General features: G+C 37.8%; 3 protein-coding genes across 3 annotated transcripts in view; 2 read left to right on the forward strand and 1 right to left on the reverse strand.

Annotated features, from left to right (window-relative positions):
* Nucleotides 1–350: 350 nt before the first annotated feature.
* LOC128215819 (uncharacterized PE family protein PE23-like) lies at nucleotides 351–1130 on the forward strand. Its single transcript, XM_052922432.1, has one exon. It carries the CDS (start codon nucleotides 351–353, stop codon nucleotides 1128–1130), a length of 780 nt encoding a protein of 259 aa, XP_052778392.1.
* Nucleotides 1131–5267: 4137 nt separating this feature from the next.
* LOC128215827 (QRFP-like peptide receptor) lies at nucleotides 5268–12662 on the forward strand. The gene is made up of 4 exons (XM_052922440.1): nucleotides 5268–5604; nucleotides 9421–9860; nucleotides 10663–10770; nucleotides 12309–12662. The coding sequence occupies exons 1-4, from the start codon at nucleotides 5268–5270 to the stop codon at nucleotides 12660–12662; spliced, it is 1239 nt and encodes a 412-aa protein (XP_052778400.1).
* A 497-nt stretch (nucleotides 12663–13159) lies between these two features.
* Nucleotides 13160–18835, reverse strand: part of LOC128215837 (uncharacterized) — a 36299-nt gene continuing 30623 nt past the window's right edge. The window contains exons 9-12 of the mRNA XM_052922452.1: nucleotides 17024–17206; nucleotides 15843–15951; nucleotides 13888–14035; nucleotides 13160–13352 (exon numbers count right to left, since the gene is read on the reverse strand). Coding sequence (XP_052778412.1) covers nucleotides 13257–13352; nucleotides 13888–14035; nucleotides 15843–15951; nucleotides 17024–17206 — 536 coding nt within the window. The 3' untranslated portion in view covers nucleotides 13160–13256. The remainder of the gene's footprint in view (nucleotides 13353–13887; nucleotides 14036–15842; nucleotides 15952–17023; nucleotides 17207–18835) is intronic.

Raw genomic sequence — 18835 nt, forward strand, 5'->3', positions numbered from 1 at the left:
TTTTGACGCCATACCCGGTCCACTGTCAAATCGAATAGAATGGCCTCGAATATTGGAAGCATGACCCTTGCTTCCGTAGAAATGTTCTCGAATATTGGAATCATGGCCCTTGCTGCCATAAAAATGGCCTCAAACATTGGAATCATGACCATTGGCGTAGAATAAAGGAATTATGGCTCTTCCCCATATATAGGAAACATGGCACATGCTTCCATAGAAACGGCCTCAATTAGGAAACATGGCCGTTGCTTCTACAGAAACGACCTCGAATATATGCTTCCACAGACATGGCCTAGGATATACGAAAAATGGCCATTGTTTCCACATAAATGGCTTCGAATAAAGGAAGCATGGCTCTTGCTTCCAAAGAAATGGCCTCGAATATTGGAAGCATGGCCATTGCTGCCATAGAAATGGCCTCGAATATTGGAATCATGGCCCTTGCTGCCATGGAAATGGCCTCGAATATTAGAAGCATGGCCTTTGCTGCCATGGAAATTGCCTCGAATATTGGAAACATATCCCTTGCTTCCAAAGAAATGGCCCCGAATATAGGAAGCATGGCCCTTGCTGCCATAGACATGTTCTCGAATATTGGAATGATGGCCCTTTTTTCCATGGAAACGGCCACGGATATTGGAATGATGGCCCTTGCATCAATAGAAACGGCCACGAATATTGGAATGATGGCCCTTGCTTCCATAAAAACGGCCTCGAATATTGGAAAAATGGCCCTTGCATCCATAGAAACGGCCACGAATATTGGAATGATGGCCCTTGCTTCCATAGAAACGGCCACGAATATTGGAATGATGGCCCTTGCTTCCAAAGAAACGGCCACGAATATTGGAATGATGGCCCTTGCTTCCATAGAAACGGCCACGAATATTGGAATGATGGCCCTTGCTTCCATAGAAACGGCCACGAATATTGGAATGATGGCCCTTGCTTCTATAGAAACGGCCACGAATATTGGAATGATGGCCCTTGCTTCCATAGAAACGGCCACGAATATTGGAATGATGGCCCTTGCTTCCAAAGAAACGGCCTCAAATATTGGAAACATGGCTCTAGCTTCCATAGAAATGACCTTGAATATAGGAAGCAGGCCTCGAAAATTGGAGTCATGACTATTGCTCCCATAGAAACGGTCTCGCATATTGGAATGGTGGCCTTTGCTTCCACAGAAACGCCCACGAATATTGGAGTCACGACCTTTGCTATCACAGAAACGGCCACGTATATTGGAATCACGACCTTTGCTATCACAGAAACGGCTTCGAATATTGGAATGGTGGCCTTTGCTTCCATATAAACGGTCACGTACCATAAAAATGGTTCGAATATAGGGAACATGGCCCTTGCTACCATAGAAATGGCATCGAATATAGGAAACATGACCCTTGCTATCAAAGAAACGTCCTTGAATATTGGATTGATGACCCTTGCTTCCATAGAAATGGTTCGAATATAGGAATCATGGCCCTTGCTTCCATAGAAATAGCCTCGAATGTAGGAGTCATGGTCCTTGCTTCCATAGAAATAGCCTCTCGAATATAGGAATCATGGCCCTTGCTTCCATAGAAATAGCCTCGAATATAGGAGTCATGGTCCTTGCTTCCATAGAAATAGCCTCGAATATAGGAGTCATGGCCCTTGCTTCCATAGAAATAGCCTTGAATATAGGAGTCATGGCCCTTGCTTCCATAGAAATAGCCTCGAATATAGGAGTCATGGCCCTTGCTTCCATAGAAATAGCCTCGAATATAGGAGTCATGGCCCTTGCTTCCATAGAAATAGCCTTGAATATAGGAATCATGGCCCTTGCTTCCATAGAAATAGCCTCGAATATAGGAGTCATGGCCCTTGCTTCCATAGAAATAGCCTCGAATATAGGAGTCATGGCCCTTGCTTCCATAGAAATAGCCTTGAATATAGGAGTCATGGCCCTTGCTTCCATAGAAATAGCCTCGAATATAGGAGTCATGGCCCTTGCTTCCATAGAAATAGCCTCGAATATAGGAGTCATGGCCCTTGCTTCCATAGAAATAGCCTTGAATATAGGAATCATGGCCCTTGCTTCCATAGAAATAGCCTCGAATATAGGAGTCATGGCCCTTGCTTCCATAGAAATAGCCTTGAATATAGGAGTCATGGCCCTTGCTTCCATAGAAATAGCCTCGAATATAGGAGTCATGGCCCTTGCTTCCATAGAAATAGCCTTGAATATAGGAGTCATGGCCCTTGCTTCCATAGAAATAGCCTCGAATATAGGAGTCATGGCCCTTGCTTCCATAGAAATAGCCTCGAATATAGGAGTCATGGCCCTTGCTTCCATAGAAATAGCCTCGAATATAGGAGTCATGGCCCTTGCTTCCATAGAAATAGCCTCGAATATAGGAATCATGGCCCTTGCTTCCATAGAAATAGCCTCGAATATAGGAGTCATGGCCCTTGCTTCCATAGAAATAGCCTTGAATATTGGGATCATGGTCCTTCCTTCCCGTAAAGAAAACAAAACGACAGAAAAAGAAATCGCTTAAAAGGAAACTTAATCGACTTAGTGTTAAACGTTTGTGTGTTCGGTACTACATGTATATGAAAAATAATTGCACCATATGTGAACGCTGCCCTGTGATTATGTTTGTGCACCACACAACATGCAAACCGAGGCTTGTGCAAATTATAAAAAGAAATCAACAGTGCCTGAAGGCCTTATATATTTACAAAAATAAAATAGTTCAAAAGGTAACGTACTTTTGCACTGTTTGCGTACAGCTGAAAAGTCAACGTAGGTTTGTTTGTACCTCAGATTTAATCAAGTACTAAGCTGCGCTCATTAGTAAACACAAACATACATTGTTTAAACTAGAATATTTGTTTGTCATATCGCTTACCCAATCAAATTACTAGATTTGCGATGGACAGCATGAGTCGTAGCTCATGTTTGGATTCTGAAAACTAATAGTTACATTGTACCTTTGTCAAATCCATTACTGCATTACTAGTATAATTGTTTGGTGTTTCCAGGATCTTAAGCTTGCCAATACACAACCACATTCGAGTCAACGAGTCTATGACTTGTTTACTTAGATAAAGCCAGTCAAATTAAGCTGTGTGAAGTTAGCTAAACATACGACATTGGACATTGGACATTCAAAATCGAATGTTGTGCTGGCACGACATTGGACATTGGACATTCAAAATCGAATGTTGTGCTGGCACGACATTGGACATTGGACATTCAAAATCGAATGTTGTGCTGGCACGACATTGAACATTGGACATTCAAAATCGAATGTTGTGCTGGCACGACATTGTACATTGGATATTCAAAATCGAATATTCAAAATCGAATGTTGTGCTGGCACGACATTGTACATTGGACATTCAAAATCGAATGTTGTGCTGGCACGACATTGGACATTGGATATTCAAAATCGAATGTTGTGCTGGCACGACATTGGACATTGGACATTCAAAATCGAATGTTGTGCTGGCACGACATTGGACATTGGACATTCAAAATCGAATGTTGTGCTGGCACGACATTGGACATTGGACATTCAAAATCGAATGTTGTGCTGGCACGGCATTGGACATTGGACATTCAAAAGTGAAAGTCGTGCTGGCACGACATTGGACATTGTACATTCAAAATAGAATGTTGTGCTGGCACGACATTGGACATTGGACATTCAAAATCGAATGTTGTGCTGGCACGACATTGGACATTGGACATTCAAAAGTGAAAGTCGTGCTGACACGACATTGGACATTGGACATTCAAAAATGAATGTTGTGCTAGCACGACATTGGACATTGGGATTTCGAAAATGAATGTCGTGCTAGCACGACATTGGACATTCAAAATCGAATGTTGTGCTGGCACGACATTGGACATTGGGCATTCAAAATCGAATGTTTTGCTGGCACGACATTGGACATTCAAAAGTGAAAGTCGTGCTAGCACGACATTGGACATTGGACATTCAAAAGTGAAAGTCGTGCTGGCACGACATTGGACATTGTACATTCAAAATAGAATGTTGTGCTGGCACGACATTGGACATTGGACATTCAAAATCGAATGTTGTGCTGGCACGACATTGGACATTGGACATTCAAAAGTGAAAGTCGTGCTGACACGACATTGGACATTGGACATTGGACATTCAAAAATGAATGTTGTGCTAGCACGACATTGGACATTGGGATTTCGAAAATGAATGTCGTGCTAGCACGACATTGGACATTCAAAATCGAATGTTGTGCTGGCACGACATTGGACATTGGGCATTCAAAATCGAATGTTTTGCTGGCACGACATTGGACATTGGACATTCAAAAGTGAAAGTCGTGCTAGCACGACATTGGACATTGGACATTCAAAAGTGAAAGTCGTGCTAGCACGACATTGGACATTGGACATTCAACAAATTAATGTCGTGCCAGCACGACATTGGACATTGGACATTGGAATGTCGTGCCAGCAACACAGCCTTATTTTTCACGAAAAAGATTATCGAAAAAAAATAAAGCGCTTATTAATAAATATAACGCATATAAAAATATGTTTATTAATCTTGCCATATGCTGTAAAATATAAAATTTGCGTTTAAGATGAATAATAAAACGCATGAAAGTTCTGTTGCTCAAATAAACGATAAGTGACCTGCACTCTTATATTTCTATTGCATGTTTGCAACTGAATGTCTACCGTCGGCACTAATGGCCTTTCAGACAAACTTGCGTGTCATTATCGTCCATATTATGTCCCATACTTATATTTGCATTGTTTCATATGCCATAAATCTGAGGCCGTATTTCATGCGGCCGTGCAAAAGTAATCAAAGGTATCGATGAATCGCTGTTTGCTCCTGTACTTCAATGACTTCTTATCGTTTAAAACCAGAGGATAAAATTTTACTTCTATTTCTTCATTAATTCCTTCTCTGGACACTCGTAAACCGTGCAAATGATGCTGAGTGGCGGCTCGCTGGTTTTGTACAGCTAAGTATACAAGGTCGGTTCTCAGACCAACGAGGCTTCTCATTCACGGCTTGCCGCTCAGTGACACTGGTGCCGCGGAGAGTTCATGTTCGGGTTATCGGGAAGCATTACAATCATAGTACATACGCTAATCTGTACATTGTGGTAAATGGACAGTATCAGTTTTATTTGTTTCGGAATTAGTGTTGTTATAGATATAAAAGAAAGGAAAACAGATAGTTTGATGCCGAGTTCAACCATGTAAAACATTCAAAATGAGCTCAGGTGGCTGTGAACCACCTACTCAAGACTACGACTTCAGTGCTATCCCATACCCGTCGGAACTGCAGTCAGTTTCCTCTCGGGAGGTGGTAGTCAAGGTCAGCCTGGGTGTGGTGGTGAATCTCGTGGCCCTCGTCGGAAACGCTCTCGTCATCATCATCGTGGTGAGATCAAAGCGCATGCGCACCACGACTAACTACTACCTTGTGAACCTGGCCGTCTCCGACCTGCTGGTTGCGCTGATGCCAATCTGGGTGCACGTTGTCGCTAGCCTAAACGAGTTCTGGGTGTTCGGATCCTTCCTCTGCAAGTTCAACCCCTTCATGCAAAGTATTTATTCTCACAACTTCAGTTGTGATTAGTTGATTTGGCATGTACCCTTAATTTGAGCTTAAAACTGTAGTTCCTGCAGTAGTTTTACTATTTAAAAGAAACAAGGTTAACCGAAAGACCATCTAAAAAACAAGCTACGCAGACAAATGTAACGAATTAACATTGATTTTTTGGAAACAGTACAATAGTAGAATGCCAGATTATACAGACTACAAACTAAGACAACTACACGGGGTTTAAGATTGTGACAAGCATATACAAATATTTCTGTTTTGGTTAAAAATACTTAATATTGCTTTATAAGAAATATAATGTTGAAGGGGCAGCTTTACGAATTTTAATTTCTTATATATTTTATTTCAATAAAATTCGATAAGAGAAACCAAAAGCCGTTGACCTGTTGTCTTCACTTGTCTGTAATTTTGTTTCTTTACAAATTCAAAGATCAATGAATAATTCATAACTTGTTAACCGTATTAAACAATGATTATATGCATACTATTTAAACTGCTCTTTGAAGCAATTGATAATGTAATTGGGGTAAGTACCTATGAAATTATGAATAATAAAAGGGTTCATTTTTTTTATTATTTATTTAATAAAGATTTATTGTCATATATTCGAAATCAACACTCATACACTAACTGTATGTTTGCGTCTTCGTGTTCACAAATAAGCTTCACTTATTGCAGGTTAACACAACTACTTATAATTTTAAGGATGGCTTAAGGACGCTCGACTTGTCAAATTTGTAGTGTCGCACTACAATAAATCCGGCAATAAATTTCGTAACCGCCTTTCGACGTTCATTCTTGCCAACTGGGGTTTATATTTTATGTCACTCCCCGAAGGTCCAAACGAACTCACACAATGTTACGCTCTTGAGGACAAAGTTCATAACCTTTTAAGGCATTTGATGTTATTCAGTACCAAACGGTAAAAGTGTTTAAATTATCTTCGAAAAACTAAGATCCATACTCTTGTGTGGTGAAATTGGGTAAAACTGTGCATATTACTATACATTTCATAGTTTGTCTATGCAGTATTATTTTTGATACGTAGATACATACTTGATATAATATCGGCCTATTGTTTCGAGAGATTTCAAACATTGATTTTTTGTTAACTATTCTGTTCTGAAAGACGGATCAGGGGGGTACACGTATTCCGAATCTGCAAGGGTTTAAGTGGGGTTTTGGAGCTTGATATGCAAGATGGCGGCAAAACCATGACGAAATAGGATTCGAAAGACACTTTTATAAATGAAAACAAACTGTGTGACAAAATTAAACTCTTGACAAACGTTCCATAATATTATGACAAACTTTCCATTATATTAAACTATCACGTGTTAAATACTTTCTTTAAAAATATTTTTAAAGCGATTTATTTGTCTTTTATTTACTGTTTATTTCTATTTTTCTCACATTATAAGTACTTACAACCAACTGATAAAAATAGAAACTAAAACAACCTATTACAACCTCTTACCATTACAGTGGATAGTTATTTTTATATTTGCTAATTCATAATGGTTACATCAGAAGAACCAGTAATAAAATGAAAATATTGTTTACTGTTAACACTCGAATTAACGTCATGCTTCTATTGATAGGGCCAGCGATATGCCGAGATACAAAAAAATATCATCTCTGAGTTTAAACCGCTCTAGAAAACGGAAAACGGACAAGCCTTGTACCAGGCAATTCAAGAAATTTAGAGTTACCGTCACACCCCGAAAGAGTTTCAGTTTCACACCAAACAAAAGCGCGAAACGTCTTAAATACGATATTCAGAGGGGCACACATTTTCATCAGTTGATGATCTGCATAGTTCCAAATTGTTATCATAACCTATCGGACATTTTTCATTCCTTCTAACGATTAAGACCATATTCTTTCTACCGATCATTGATATCAGCACATACCAACAGAAGAGTTATAGAGGGCAATACACTTTTGATCAGACCAATTTGTTTTGTTCCTAGAGTCAAACTGACAAATGAGAGAATGCATGTATAAAACGTTTGTTGTGTATACAACACGTGATAGTTTAATATAATTGAAAGTTTGTCATAATATTATGGAACGTTTGTCACAAGTTTAATTTGTCATACTGTTTGTTTTCATTTATAAAAGTGTCTTTCAGTGCAGATGCCAAAAGGTGGTTAAACTATTTTCAGCACACATTTAGGTGGTTAAACCAAAATGAAATTGCCATGAAGGCTCTTGTACAGCAAAGGAATTGTCAGGAAATTAAAATACCACATTTACATAATGTTACAGCAGAAACCATTGCAAAAATATGTGTTTTTGAAACTTAAACGTCCTAAAAAGTATCAAAATCTCGCTTCCCACATTTGTAAACAACAGACTGGCCGAAGGTTTTCCTTCAATAACTTTTTTATTCCGTAACCTAAACGCATGAAATAAAAAGCCGAGTGAGGCATGGTAATTGTAGAGCCGAATGCGCGTCATGATATTTATGAAAGATATACTTTATACCACTTACCAGGCGAAAACAGGTTCCAAAAATCCTATTTCGTCATGGTTTCGCCGCCCTCTTGCATATCAAGCTCCAAAACCTCACTTAAAACCCTTGCAGATTCGGAATACGTGTACCCCCCTGCGGATGAGGCCTTACAAATAAACGTTATTTTGATAATCGTCAAACAAATTCCCAGAATTCGTTGTGTAACACGTTTGCAGATTTCATTGTAAATTATTAATGATTGATATATTCAAAAATAAGAACCGTCAACGGTATTTAAACAGTGGTATTTAAACGATTCATTTAAACAAAATGCCCACAATGAACATCTTATTTAAAAAAAATCGTCGCCGTAGTCTTTGAGTATCTTAGAATTATTTAAAGACAACATTTTCTTTGCATAATGGAGACATACAGATTTATGGATTCACTTATATCTCTTTTTCCGCTGTACCCTCAACCATGCTCGCATCATATCGTGCAGCAGTCCAGGTCTAAAGGGGTTCTATGCTCACATAGGAGCGCAGTCTATTCGAGAGCTTAGTGTTTTAATGGACATTCCTTAGTTCTTTCATCTCAATAGCTTCCTCCGTTATTTCCGTATAGTTTTCGCAACTTCGAAAAGAGCTAGAATACAGAACAAACAAGACGGCTATATCAATATAATTCTCCTAAAAACCGTATTTAATTACCATTCCTAAATATTTAGATGATCAGGAATAGTGAAGGTCCGGTAAACACGCTTACCAAAGGAACAAGAACTATTTTAAAGTTAATCGGTTAAGTGCTATGGCACTGATCCAAAAATAACACAGGACATAATAGTAATTCAGCAGGTATTGAAACAGAAATTAAACAAAGCAATTGATTGTTCTATTATAAAAGAATTCTTGATATAAGAGTTTTACTTTTATAAAAACTGGGTAAAGGGTTACAAAAATACACACGCTAAACATGGCCTTGGCATCTTGGTTGACCCGAAACGTAAACAGTCCGTGACCTAATTTAAAACGTGCTGATCAACTGCATTTAAAAAATAGCAAATAAATGTGTTGTATCTGCGAAAGCAATCAACAAAGAAAGACAAATAACTAAATGGCACAAAGAAATATACAGAGCATACTTGTTGATTCCCGTAAGGAAAAGGCCATGAAAAGAAGAACTAAGCGCCAAGATCAGGCACAGAACTGCCGATGAACAAATTGTCGCCAGATTTATATTTGTTTCCACTTTTAAGCGAATAATTATTCAAGTTAGAAAAAATATCACTTATTTATACATGATAATTTTACATTAATGTTGTGTCCATATGTTATCTTTAAGTCACAGCAATGTGTGCGAGCATGTTCACGCTGGTGGTGATAGCCGGGGACCGGTTCTACGCTATCATGTTTCCGATGCACTCTCGGGTCACCAAGAGGAAAGTCAGTTATCTTCTCATCCTGGTGTGGATGGCCTCTATTGCTATAGCTACTCCACTCCTCTTCATGTACTATTATATTGAACGTCAGTGGGCAGATGTATTAGAGACATACTGTGATGAAAAATGGCCAATGAAAACGGAAGCTGATGGTAGCTGTGATGGAGGCTTGACCTCCAAGAAAGTGTACTGGATTGTAGTGTGTGGTGTGTTAAACTGGACTCCGATGTTGATTATGATGCTTTCGTATACATTTATTGTGATAAAACTGCGGAAACATAAGATAGGACCGAAGTTAGGAGCGTCATCCAAATCATCCGTTCAACAGCGATCAACGAGAAAGGTACCCTTAAATGGTTACATTGCGATATTATAAAAAAAAACAGTTTGATTCTCTCCATTATTATTTAAACTATTGTGTTTAAACATTGCGACATGATAGCCAATGAGAACGCAACACACAAAACATATGTCATATACCCTGGAATGTCATGAATTTCAAATACTTGTCTTAATGAGCAGTTTAGTATTTCGCAAACGAGCGTTCATCTCGCAAACACCCAGAAAAGACAGAAAACACGCTGGTCATAAGCGCTTGTTTATAAATGGAAATTATTACAGCTCATGATTTCGTGTCACCTGGCCCAAATTTCTCGAAATTTCTTAAACTTAACAGGCATCAGTAGCTTATTTCAATTAGCCAAAAATTGATTTTGATAACTAAAACTTGTTATTTATATTATCATATTAAAAGTCTAAGTAATATGTAAACTATCACACAAACACGCCCTGTTTGTTTCAATTATTCAATACCTAAACGTTTGGTGTTACGCTTCCATCAGGAGATCAATATGCAATAACCTTTTTATATAAGGTCTTTTTATGGTAGTTAATATTATGCAAATTATAGAAAAAGAAATGAAGAGAGCTTAGCTTACAAGTTTAGCGGGAAAGAGTTATACGGAACTTAAGATGTATCGAGAAATTGGGCCCAGAAGTTTAGCGTAGGCGCTACTAGTTTGTGTGTCCAATATTATCTACCTATTTTTTGCCGTAAAATAACAGTTTAAACGCCAGTTTATATTCGTATTCATAACATACTTCATTTTGTAACATCCTTGTATCAGTTCGTTGATGTTTTTCAGGTTGTTATCATGCTGTTCTCCGTACTGCTGGTGTTCATTGTGTGTGCTGTGCCTTTCCAGACGATCAAAATATACTTTCTTTTCACACAAGGTCAGCAAGGTTACAAGGTATGCTATGTCCGCTACAGTTGTCTATGTTATGGCTCTATTTTCAACTAACTAGATCTTCTAACAGCTGGTATTGAAAACAAATTATTTTAGAAAATCGAATTTTGCGTCGCTTTCTTGTTTAGACATTGGTTTTTAGCCGACCATTCCAGAGCGGTAATTCTATTACGTATTTATAACAAACACACTACAACAGTGTATGTGTGTGTATACCACATGTTTAATTGCGTCAAAATGCTACATAGGAAGGCAACATTTTGCTTCGAATGAAGACTTTAAACAATGATCAATTCACTATTTCTTCACCATTTGTAATGTATCTTAGCGCAGTCTAAGCTGCTGACGGAGCCCCGCCTTCGGTCATTTACCAGAGTTTGATTGAGAGTTTAGTTTCTCATAACACTTCGACAAACTTTTTCACAATACGGCCGTCTGACGGAGCACTGTCAAAACATTGTTTTGGATGCAGGTTGTCGAAGTGTTTGATGAAACTAATCACCTTATCAATCTCCGGTAATAAAAAGAAGGCGGGGCACTTTAAGCGGCATAGACTGCCCTTTGTTTTATTTAAAATGATGTAGTAAAAGAAAAGTTATCTTTTCATTTTAAGCAAAATGTTGCCTTCCGACGTAGCATATGTGACGTAATTTATTACGCGGTATACACACACTGTACAAGATAAACTACAAAGACAAGCCCTTGTTCTTATTGTACGAAACATAAGTCTCTTAAAACAGGTTTAAGCCAAGCTCACTTTTTTGTTCTGAGATCTGAGACTTTCAAAGGAAATTATCGTTATGAAAATCTCGACCGACTATTTTTTCTCGTTATACAATTTAGTAATTCGGCCAAATGTAATAAGATACTTAAGGTTTTCACGCTTAAGATATTTTGAGAAATTGAAACAGTTAAATACATGCATACTTTTAATCATTGATTAACATTGATGTAGACCGTGTGTGAAACCTCATGTACTTCCGGTTATTTGACATAACCATTTAACCCTTATGACATTAAAGATGATATCTGCCATTGCTTTGCTTCTGGTCACGTAGCTTCCTTTGTATAATTTAACCAAAACCTTCAATGTAAAGAAAAATTGTGACCAGATGGCATACCTAATGCTAGTTGGTATAGTGCATTTAAAGTTGCACTCACACAGATTGAGACAAAGTTTTAAAAAATTCCATGGACACAAGTGATATAAGACTGCTGACAAAAAATAGATCGCAGATTTTTATATTTAAGTTCAAATATTAATGTTCTATTGATTTTTCTTAAACCATTATTAACGGTTAAGCCATTAAACATTAATTTTTGAACGGAAATATGCAAATCTGCAATCTGATCTTTTGTCAGCAATCTTTTATCATTGGTTTGCCGATATTTACGCAAAAAATTGCTATTTCCAAGACAAAAAAGTTGTAAAAACGGTTAATCTGTGAGAGTGCAGCTTTAAAGTGATTACATTTCATTACTTGTGGTTCTTATATACATTACTATATTCTTGTTTGAAACAATTGAATTGTTTTTTCCAGCTCCCTGACTGGTTCAATACGCTAGATTTCGGTGCTGTCCTACTCATGTATAGTAACGCTGCTATCAATCCTATCATTTACGCCGGCTTCAACGAGAGTTTCCGAAATGGCTTCAAAGATCTCGTCAACTGTATCATGAATAGACGAACGCCCACCGCCTCCGAGACGTTTGAGACCGAATATAAACAGAGATCAACGGTGAGGACGAAGAACGTTCCCTTGGCAACGCTGACTAGAGTACCGTTTACTGTACAGGAGGGGATAGAGCTGAATGGACAAACACCAGGGAAGGATTGTACCGCGATTGAACCAACGGCTGGAACCAGTCAAATGCCCTTTTCGTCAAGGCTTTAATGCGTTATAATACATAAGTTTAATGCTTTTTTATTGTTAACCGATTTTCTCAAATCGCACAGTTATATTCAAAAGTTTTTATTGAAAATAAACATTCCGAGAATAAAAACAGCTGCAGTGCAAAGGCATATCAACAAGAAAAGCGAGGACTTCTTGATAAGCGCACAAAGTCAGAATATAATAGTGGCATTGGAATAAAGCCATACACACATGACCAAATAATATTTTACAAGTAAGTTCAAAATCTACTCGATAAAATGAGATATGGAATACAATATGTTAGACATGTATACAAAAAGTACCTTAAATACGTAAAGTACTGTATGGATTGTATTCTTTCAAGTTCGATACAATGTGATTGTACAATTAAAACAAAGTTTGAAGTTACAGTGATATCAACGTTGTATACAGAGTTGCATCCGGATAGAATCACATTATATGAAAAGCTCATGAAAATGGGAAAGCGAGATTACAAACGCTGACCTCTACCGCAAAACTATTCATATAGTTAATGTTTGTTCTTCGTTCACAATTCATGTACATCCATTAAAGTGCTGTTTTTGACTGTGCTGTCATTGTTCAATATTTATAAAGTCAATGAGAACATGGTCCGACATATAAGTCGTCAATAGCGATGTCAGACAGAGGCCCCGGTCCTCGGGTCGCTTTAATTTCCACCTCCACTACAGGCTGAAAAAAATTAAAAAATTAAAGCATCAATAATTATTATAATATAATATAATTAAAACAGCAACACAATACTGGGCCTACTGCTAGGAATACTATATTGCACTTTGCTGACTGCAAGGAATACTACATTGTACTGTGCTCGTAGTCATAGTCGTATCGAGTATGGACATAAATGTTTGGTAATATAAACGATAAATGAAGTATTTTCAGCGAAATATGCACGAACTAATAAAATACGGACGCCAATAAGCATTTAGTAATGGCTTAAAATTGTTAGTATGTTCTTAGTAAAATTAATGGTTTGATGTGACACTGTCGCATAACCATTTATTTTGTGCTAGTACATACTTACTTTCTTTGAGTTTTTCAGTGGTCTACGTGATATTTTGTTAATACCCACTAGATCACTAAACCATATTAAATGATATTCAACAGAAAACTGCATTTTGAACATAAGAAGCGAAACGCTGACATTCTTCTGTAAACTATAAACCGTTCAATTGAACCCATAGCCGACTAAAGTAAACATTCTTACCCAGCAGAAAAACATGCAGTTGATTGTGTGGACGTACTCTCGGCGCCTCCACCTGTTGTCCACCTCTGGGCTGATCTCGAACTTGCTTACTCCGTTTACTAGCACAGTCAACTTGCCCATATCCTTGCCGAACATGCTATAGTAAAACCTAAGGGAAAAACACATTCAAGGTATGAAATCTTAAGATTCAGTGCAAAATTGTTTGTGAACTCACTTAAACAATACTGCTAGTGTTTTAGCAATACATTAATTAAATTTATGCCTTTTAACTGAACCTAACGAAACATAGTTGCAAAATTGTTCGATCTGTTATGTACAAATGGCAAACTTCCTAACGCAACAACTTTTAACGTAATCATCTCAAGATTACTCGAGAGGTTGCGTGAGCACGGGTAGGTGGGATGTTTTTGTGCACGATGTAAACTTGTCAGCATTTACAACACAATCGTATTCAACTCGTCCTGGAAATATGTCAATAAGCCCGCCAAAGGATCGCTTACTAAAATATTTCCGGAACTCTTTGAATAAAATTGTATTTTATATGACGACTCTTGACATATCCAATATATCTCAAATACTCGAGAGGTTGCGGAACACTACGTGCATGGAAACGGGTATCTGTGGACATTTTTGTGGACGATGTCAACGAGGTATGTGCACCTTGTACAAGTTTAGAACTGCATGTGCGGTAGCACGAGGAACGCGATGTATGGGATGTCAGAGAGAATACAAGTACAAAAACAAAACAGAAAAAATACCTGTACGTGTAGCTACGCGTACACGTACAAGAAGTGTTGAAGAACCGCTCTACTGTCTATAGTCACGTGATCAAGTATTCCAATACAACAGTTTTTAAGCTACCATTATAATAACAGACAAAAATGCAATATCTGGTCATCGTCGATTGCCTTATGCATGCATTATGCAAATTAAGAAATGTAATTTGTTTGCACGTGACATAATATTCAATACAGTACATATTTTGAGATGTATTCGAGCTTATTACAGACTGTTACAACGGTGGTGGTGTTAGAATTTTATACTCCGGGTCCCGGCGTGAGCACATTGAAGGGTCCCAGAATGACAGATCAACCACCGCACACCTATCCTGTGCAGACTATCAGGCGGTTAGCCAGTACTTGGTGCCTTCACCTCAGCAAGGAACTGACAACTTCTGTACATGCCAGGGACAGTGGTACAGTGCGAATAGTCGTAAAAACGATTTCATAACTAATCACAAAAGAAGTAATCTGGTCCGCCCGGGAATGGAACCCGGGTTGTCCGATTCACAGTCCAACGCTATACCGATTGAGCTAACCGGGCGGACTGTTACAACATGCGAAACATATGCATTTAAGAAAACTCCTTTTCACGTTTCCCTATTTATTCCACTTGCCTCAGTTTTGTCTTATTTTACTTCTTTGTCTCAGAAAGAAGTTATTTTTTGCATCAATGTTTTCAATTGAGTCAAAATTAATAAGATTAATCGCAATATAATAGATCTCAAGTGTTTGAGAAACTGCCGAAAAACTTATTTAGTAACGCTAGCCATAAAACATCAATTTTCGAACGTAAACATGAAAAATATGCGATCTGATCTTTCGTCAGCTGTTTTATCACTGCTTTACAGACATTTACGCAAACACTGACCATGACAAAAATGTCAAAACGGACAATTTGTGAGAGTGCGACTTTGATAGGCGCAAATTATTTTGTGATTTCAGTCCCGAGTTGTGTTCCCTGCTCACACTACATGTTTAAACGTTTCAACGTGCTTCCATTACCATTGTGTGTGGGGTTTTTTATTTCGAAATATTACTCTTTATAATATCTGTTACAATAGGCAAAAACTAAGCTGTTGCATTAGAAATTGATATTTACTAGAACGTACTCAATTAGTTTTAGACTACGTAAAAAACAACAGGAGGTTGATCCTTACCGCCTGTCATACCTACATTATACAGACTGATGGGTTGAACGGATTAAGGAGCAGAATTCCAGTAATGTGTATACTGGTACTCTCCGATTCCTTCATTTTGCTGGCATCCATCAACAAGTAGGAAGCTGGAATGTACATCAAAAAGGTTTGAGCAAAATCATGAGTATCAAATTATCAATACAAAACATGGCCCAAAAATACTAAAAATAATATAGGTCCCGGCTTGATTGAAAGTGTTCATTGTTGGCAAAGTAATATCGTCGGCGCCCCTAACATGAATTCTAAGTTATAAACGCGAATAAAATGGATTAATATTTCACGGCTACTAAAAGCCAGCTCCTCCACTTAACTGTGGTGCAAATAAAATGAGCTGTCGACACTTCCGTGGTGCAGCTGTGCCTTGTGTTAACCTCTACACACATGAATATGATTTCAGTTTACTTGATAATTTTATTAAAAGGGCATATTTCGAAAATCGGAGAATGTGGTACCATGTAAGAACACTTTAACTGCAGATTGGCTACGATTTTATTTCAATATTGTGCGAACTGTAATGCCAGGAGCTTTTATCCCGATTCTGACATGTGCATTTTTTGAGATCTGCTAACATTCCAAGTTCACTTCGTTTCTTACACACACCGTAAGAATATTCTGGCACATTCAAATTACAGTTATATTAAGTACCTACGACGGTACACAATATAATTAATGAGCACTTCTTTAAAAGGAAATATGCAAAAATAGTCAAAGTGGACCAGGCGCTGTTGCCCTAGAGATTGTGCTGTCGATTGATGTAAGTAAAAGCCATGCACCGATAAATGTCCGTAGCATGTGTGGCATGCCACCAAATTCACCAACTAAAACATGTTCCTTATATTCTATAACTTAAAAGCATACAATCGTCTTTGAAGGTATGTCAGAATTTCTTGAATAACTTTACCCCAAACGCAGATAAATCCTTATAACTGTTTGTACATTACAGATGAGGATTTTCAAAGGTAGATAAAAGAGCCTGTTTGGATCAGGCAGAGAACAGGTATTGAATATATTTGTTTGTTTTGGTTGTCAGATAAAACACCAGTACGGATTCGTTTTGCCTTTATATCATTTGTACCTGAATAAAATGCTATGGCGTACGTTGCTGGAACCGTTGCGACTGTGTTGCAACATGGCAAAAAAGATTGCGGTATGTCTGACCTGTTTTATTCTCGTACGTATTATCCGTGTCCGGACCAGTACCAGGTGTCATCGTTGCCCCAGCATGGGATTTCCACCCCGCCCCGGGTACAGTGCTACTTGTGGTGATTTTGAACTGTGACAAACAGCTGATCTCCATATCACAGTATACACTTATCTTGTAATACGAAAAGTGTTTATAATCTGAAGAAAAAAAGTTTCTAGTATTGGTCAATGAAGAGTTTCGGGGTTTTCTCCTACAAAAAGACAATGCTATTTTAAAGGTAATATATATAAATATTTAGCCTTGGAAACACTTGTTTCAGTGAACTCGAATTTAACTGAACGTTCTAATTTGATGCGTGTGTGGGAAAAAGACCCTAGACATTTTGAGAAATATTGCATCGTGAAAATGCCGAAATTGGGAAATTTTACAGTTGAAAGAAAAAGCTGTCTCGTCTTCTGCGAAAGTAGGAAATGATTTAATATTAGTTTATTTTCCCTTTAAAAGACCAAAAATGGTTGAAATATCAATAATTGGGGTGTAAATATACGAGTAAATTGCAATAAATCATGACAGATAATATTTCACACTGATCTGAATGTGATGAAAGTCAATGATGTCTGATTTCAATTATCAAAAAAAACTTTACATCACATAATTTATTAGGATGTTGAAAATAAACTTGTACAGGTAAAAAAACTGTCTAAAAAAATAGGATTTTTTTCTGAAGATTGGGAAAAATATCTTATATTTTGCTTTGGGAATGGGTCCAATAGTCGGACCTGTGGGTACTATAGAAAAAACTCTGACAGGGTTTGTGTTTGAATAGTTGACTACTGGGCGTGTTTGTCACTGTCGTTTTAAAGCTAGACCAAATGTTATGTTCAAAACTAATTGCGTTCTAAGCATTTACTCCTTATTCTGTAAGTTCAATGTCAAGGGGTAAGTTTCACAAATGCTCATCTTCAGCCAGGCTAAATAAAAGAAAATAAGAAAACATAATGAGCTTGAAATCTATGTAATGATGAAATATTGCCCTTATAGAAGGCAAACACATACATCTTGTTTTATATTGCACCAACCAATGTTTCTTATACGACAAGTCCGAAATCGAAAAAGCTGTGTGAAGTTGGCTAAACATACGACATTGGACATTGGACATTCAAGATCGAATGTTGTGCTGGCATGACATTGGACATTCAAAATTGAAAGTCGTGCTGGCACGACATTGGACATTGGACATTCAAAAATGAATGTCGTGCCAGCACGACATTGGACATTGGGATTTCAAACATGAATGTCGTGCTGGCACGACATTAGACATTGGAAATTCAAAATCGAATGTTGTGCTGGCACGACATTGGACATTGGACATTCAAAATCGAATGTTGTGCTGGCACGACATTGGACATTGGACATTCAAAAGTGAAAGTCGTGCTAGCACGACATTGGACATTGGACATTCAAAAATGAATGTCGTACAAGCACGACATTGGACATTGGACATTTGAATTTCAAAAATGAATGTCGTGCTAGCACGACATTGGACATTGGACATTCAAAATCGAATGTTTTGCTGGCACGACATTGGACATTGGACATTCAAAAGTGAAAGTCGTGCTAGCACGACATTGGACATTGGACATTTACAATCGAATGTTGTGCTGGCACGACATTGGACATTGGACATTCAAAATCGAATGTTATGCTGGCACGACATTGGACATTGGACATTCAAAAGTGAAAGTCGTGCACGCACGACATTGGACATTGGACATTCAAAAGTGAAAGTCGTGCTAGCACGACATTGAACATTCAAAAATGAATGT

Source organism: Mya arenaria, chromosome 2 (genome assembly GCF_026914265.1).
Source record: "Mya arenaria isolate MELC-2E11 chromosome 2, ASM2691426v1".
Lineage (NCBI taxonomy): Eukaryota > Metazoa > Mollusca > Bivalvia > Myida > Myidae > Mya > Mya arenaria.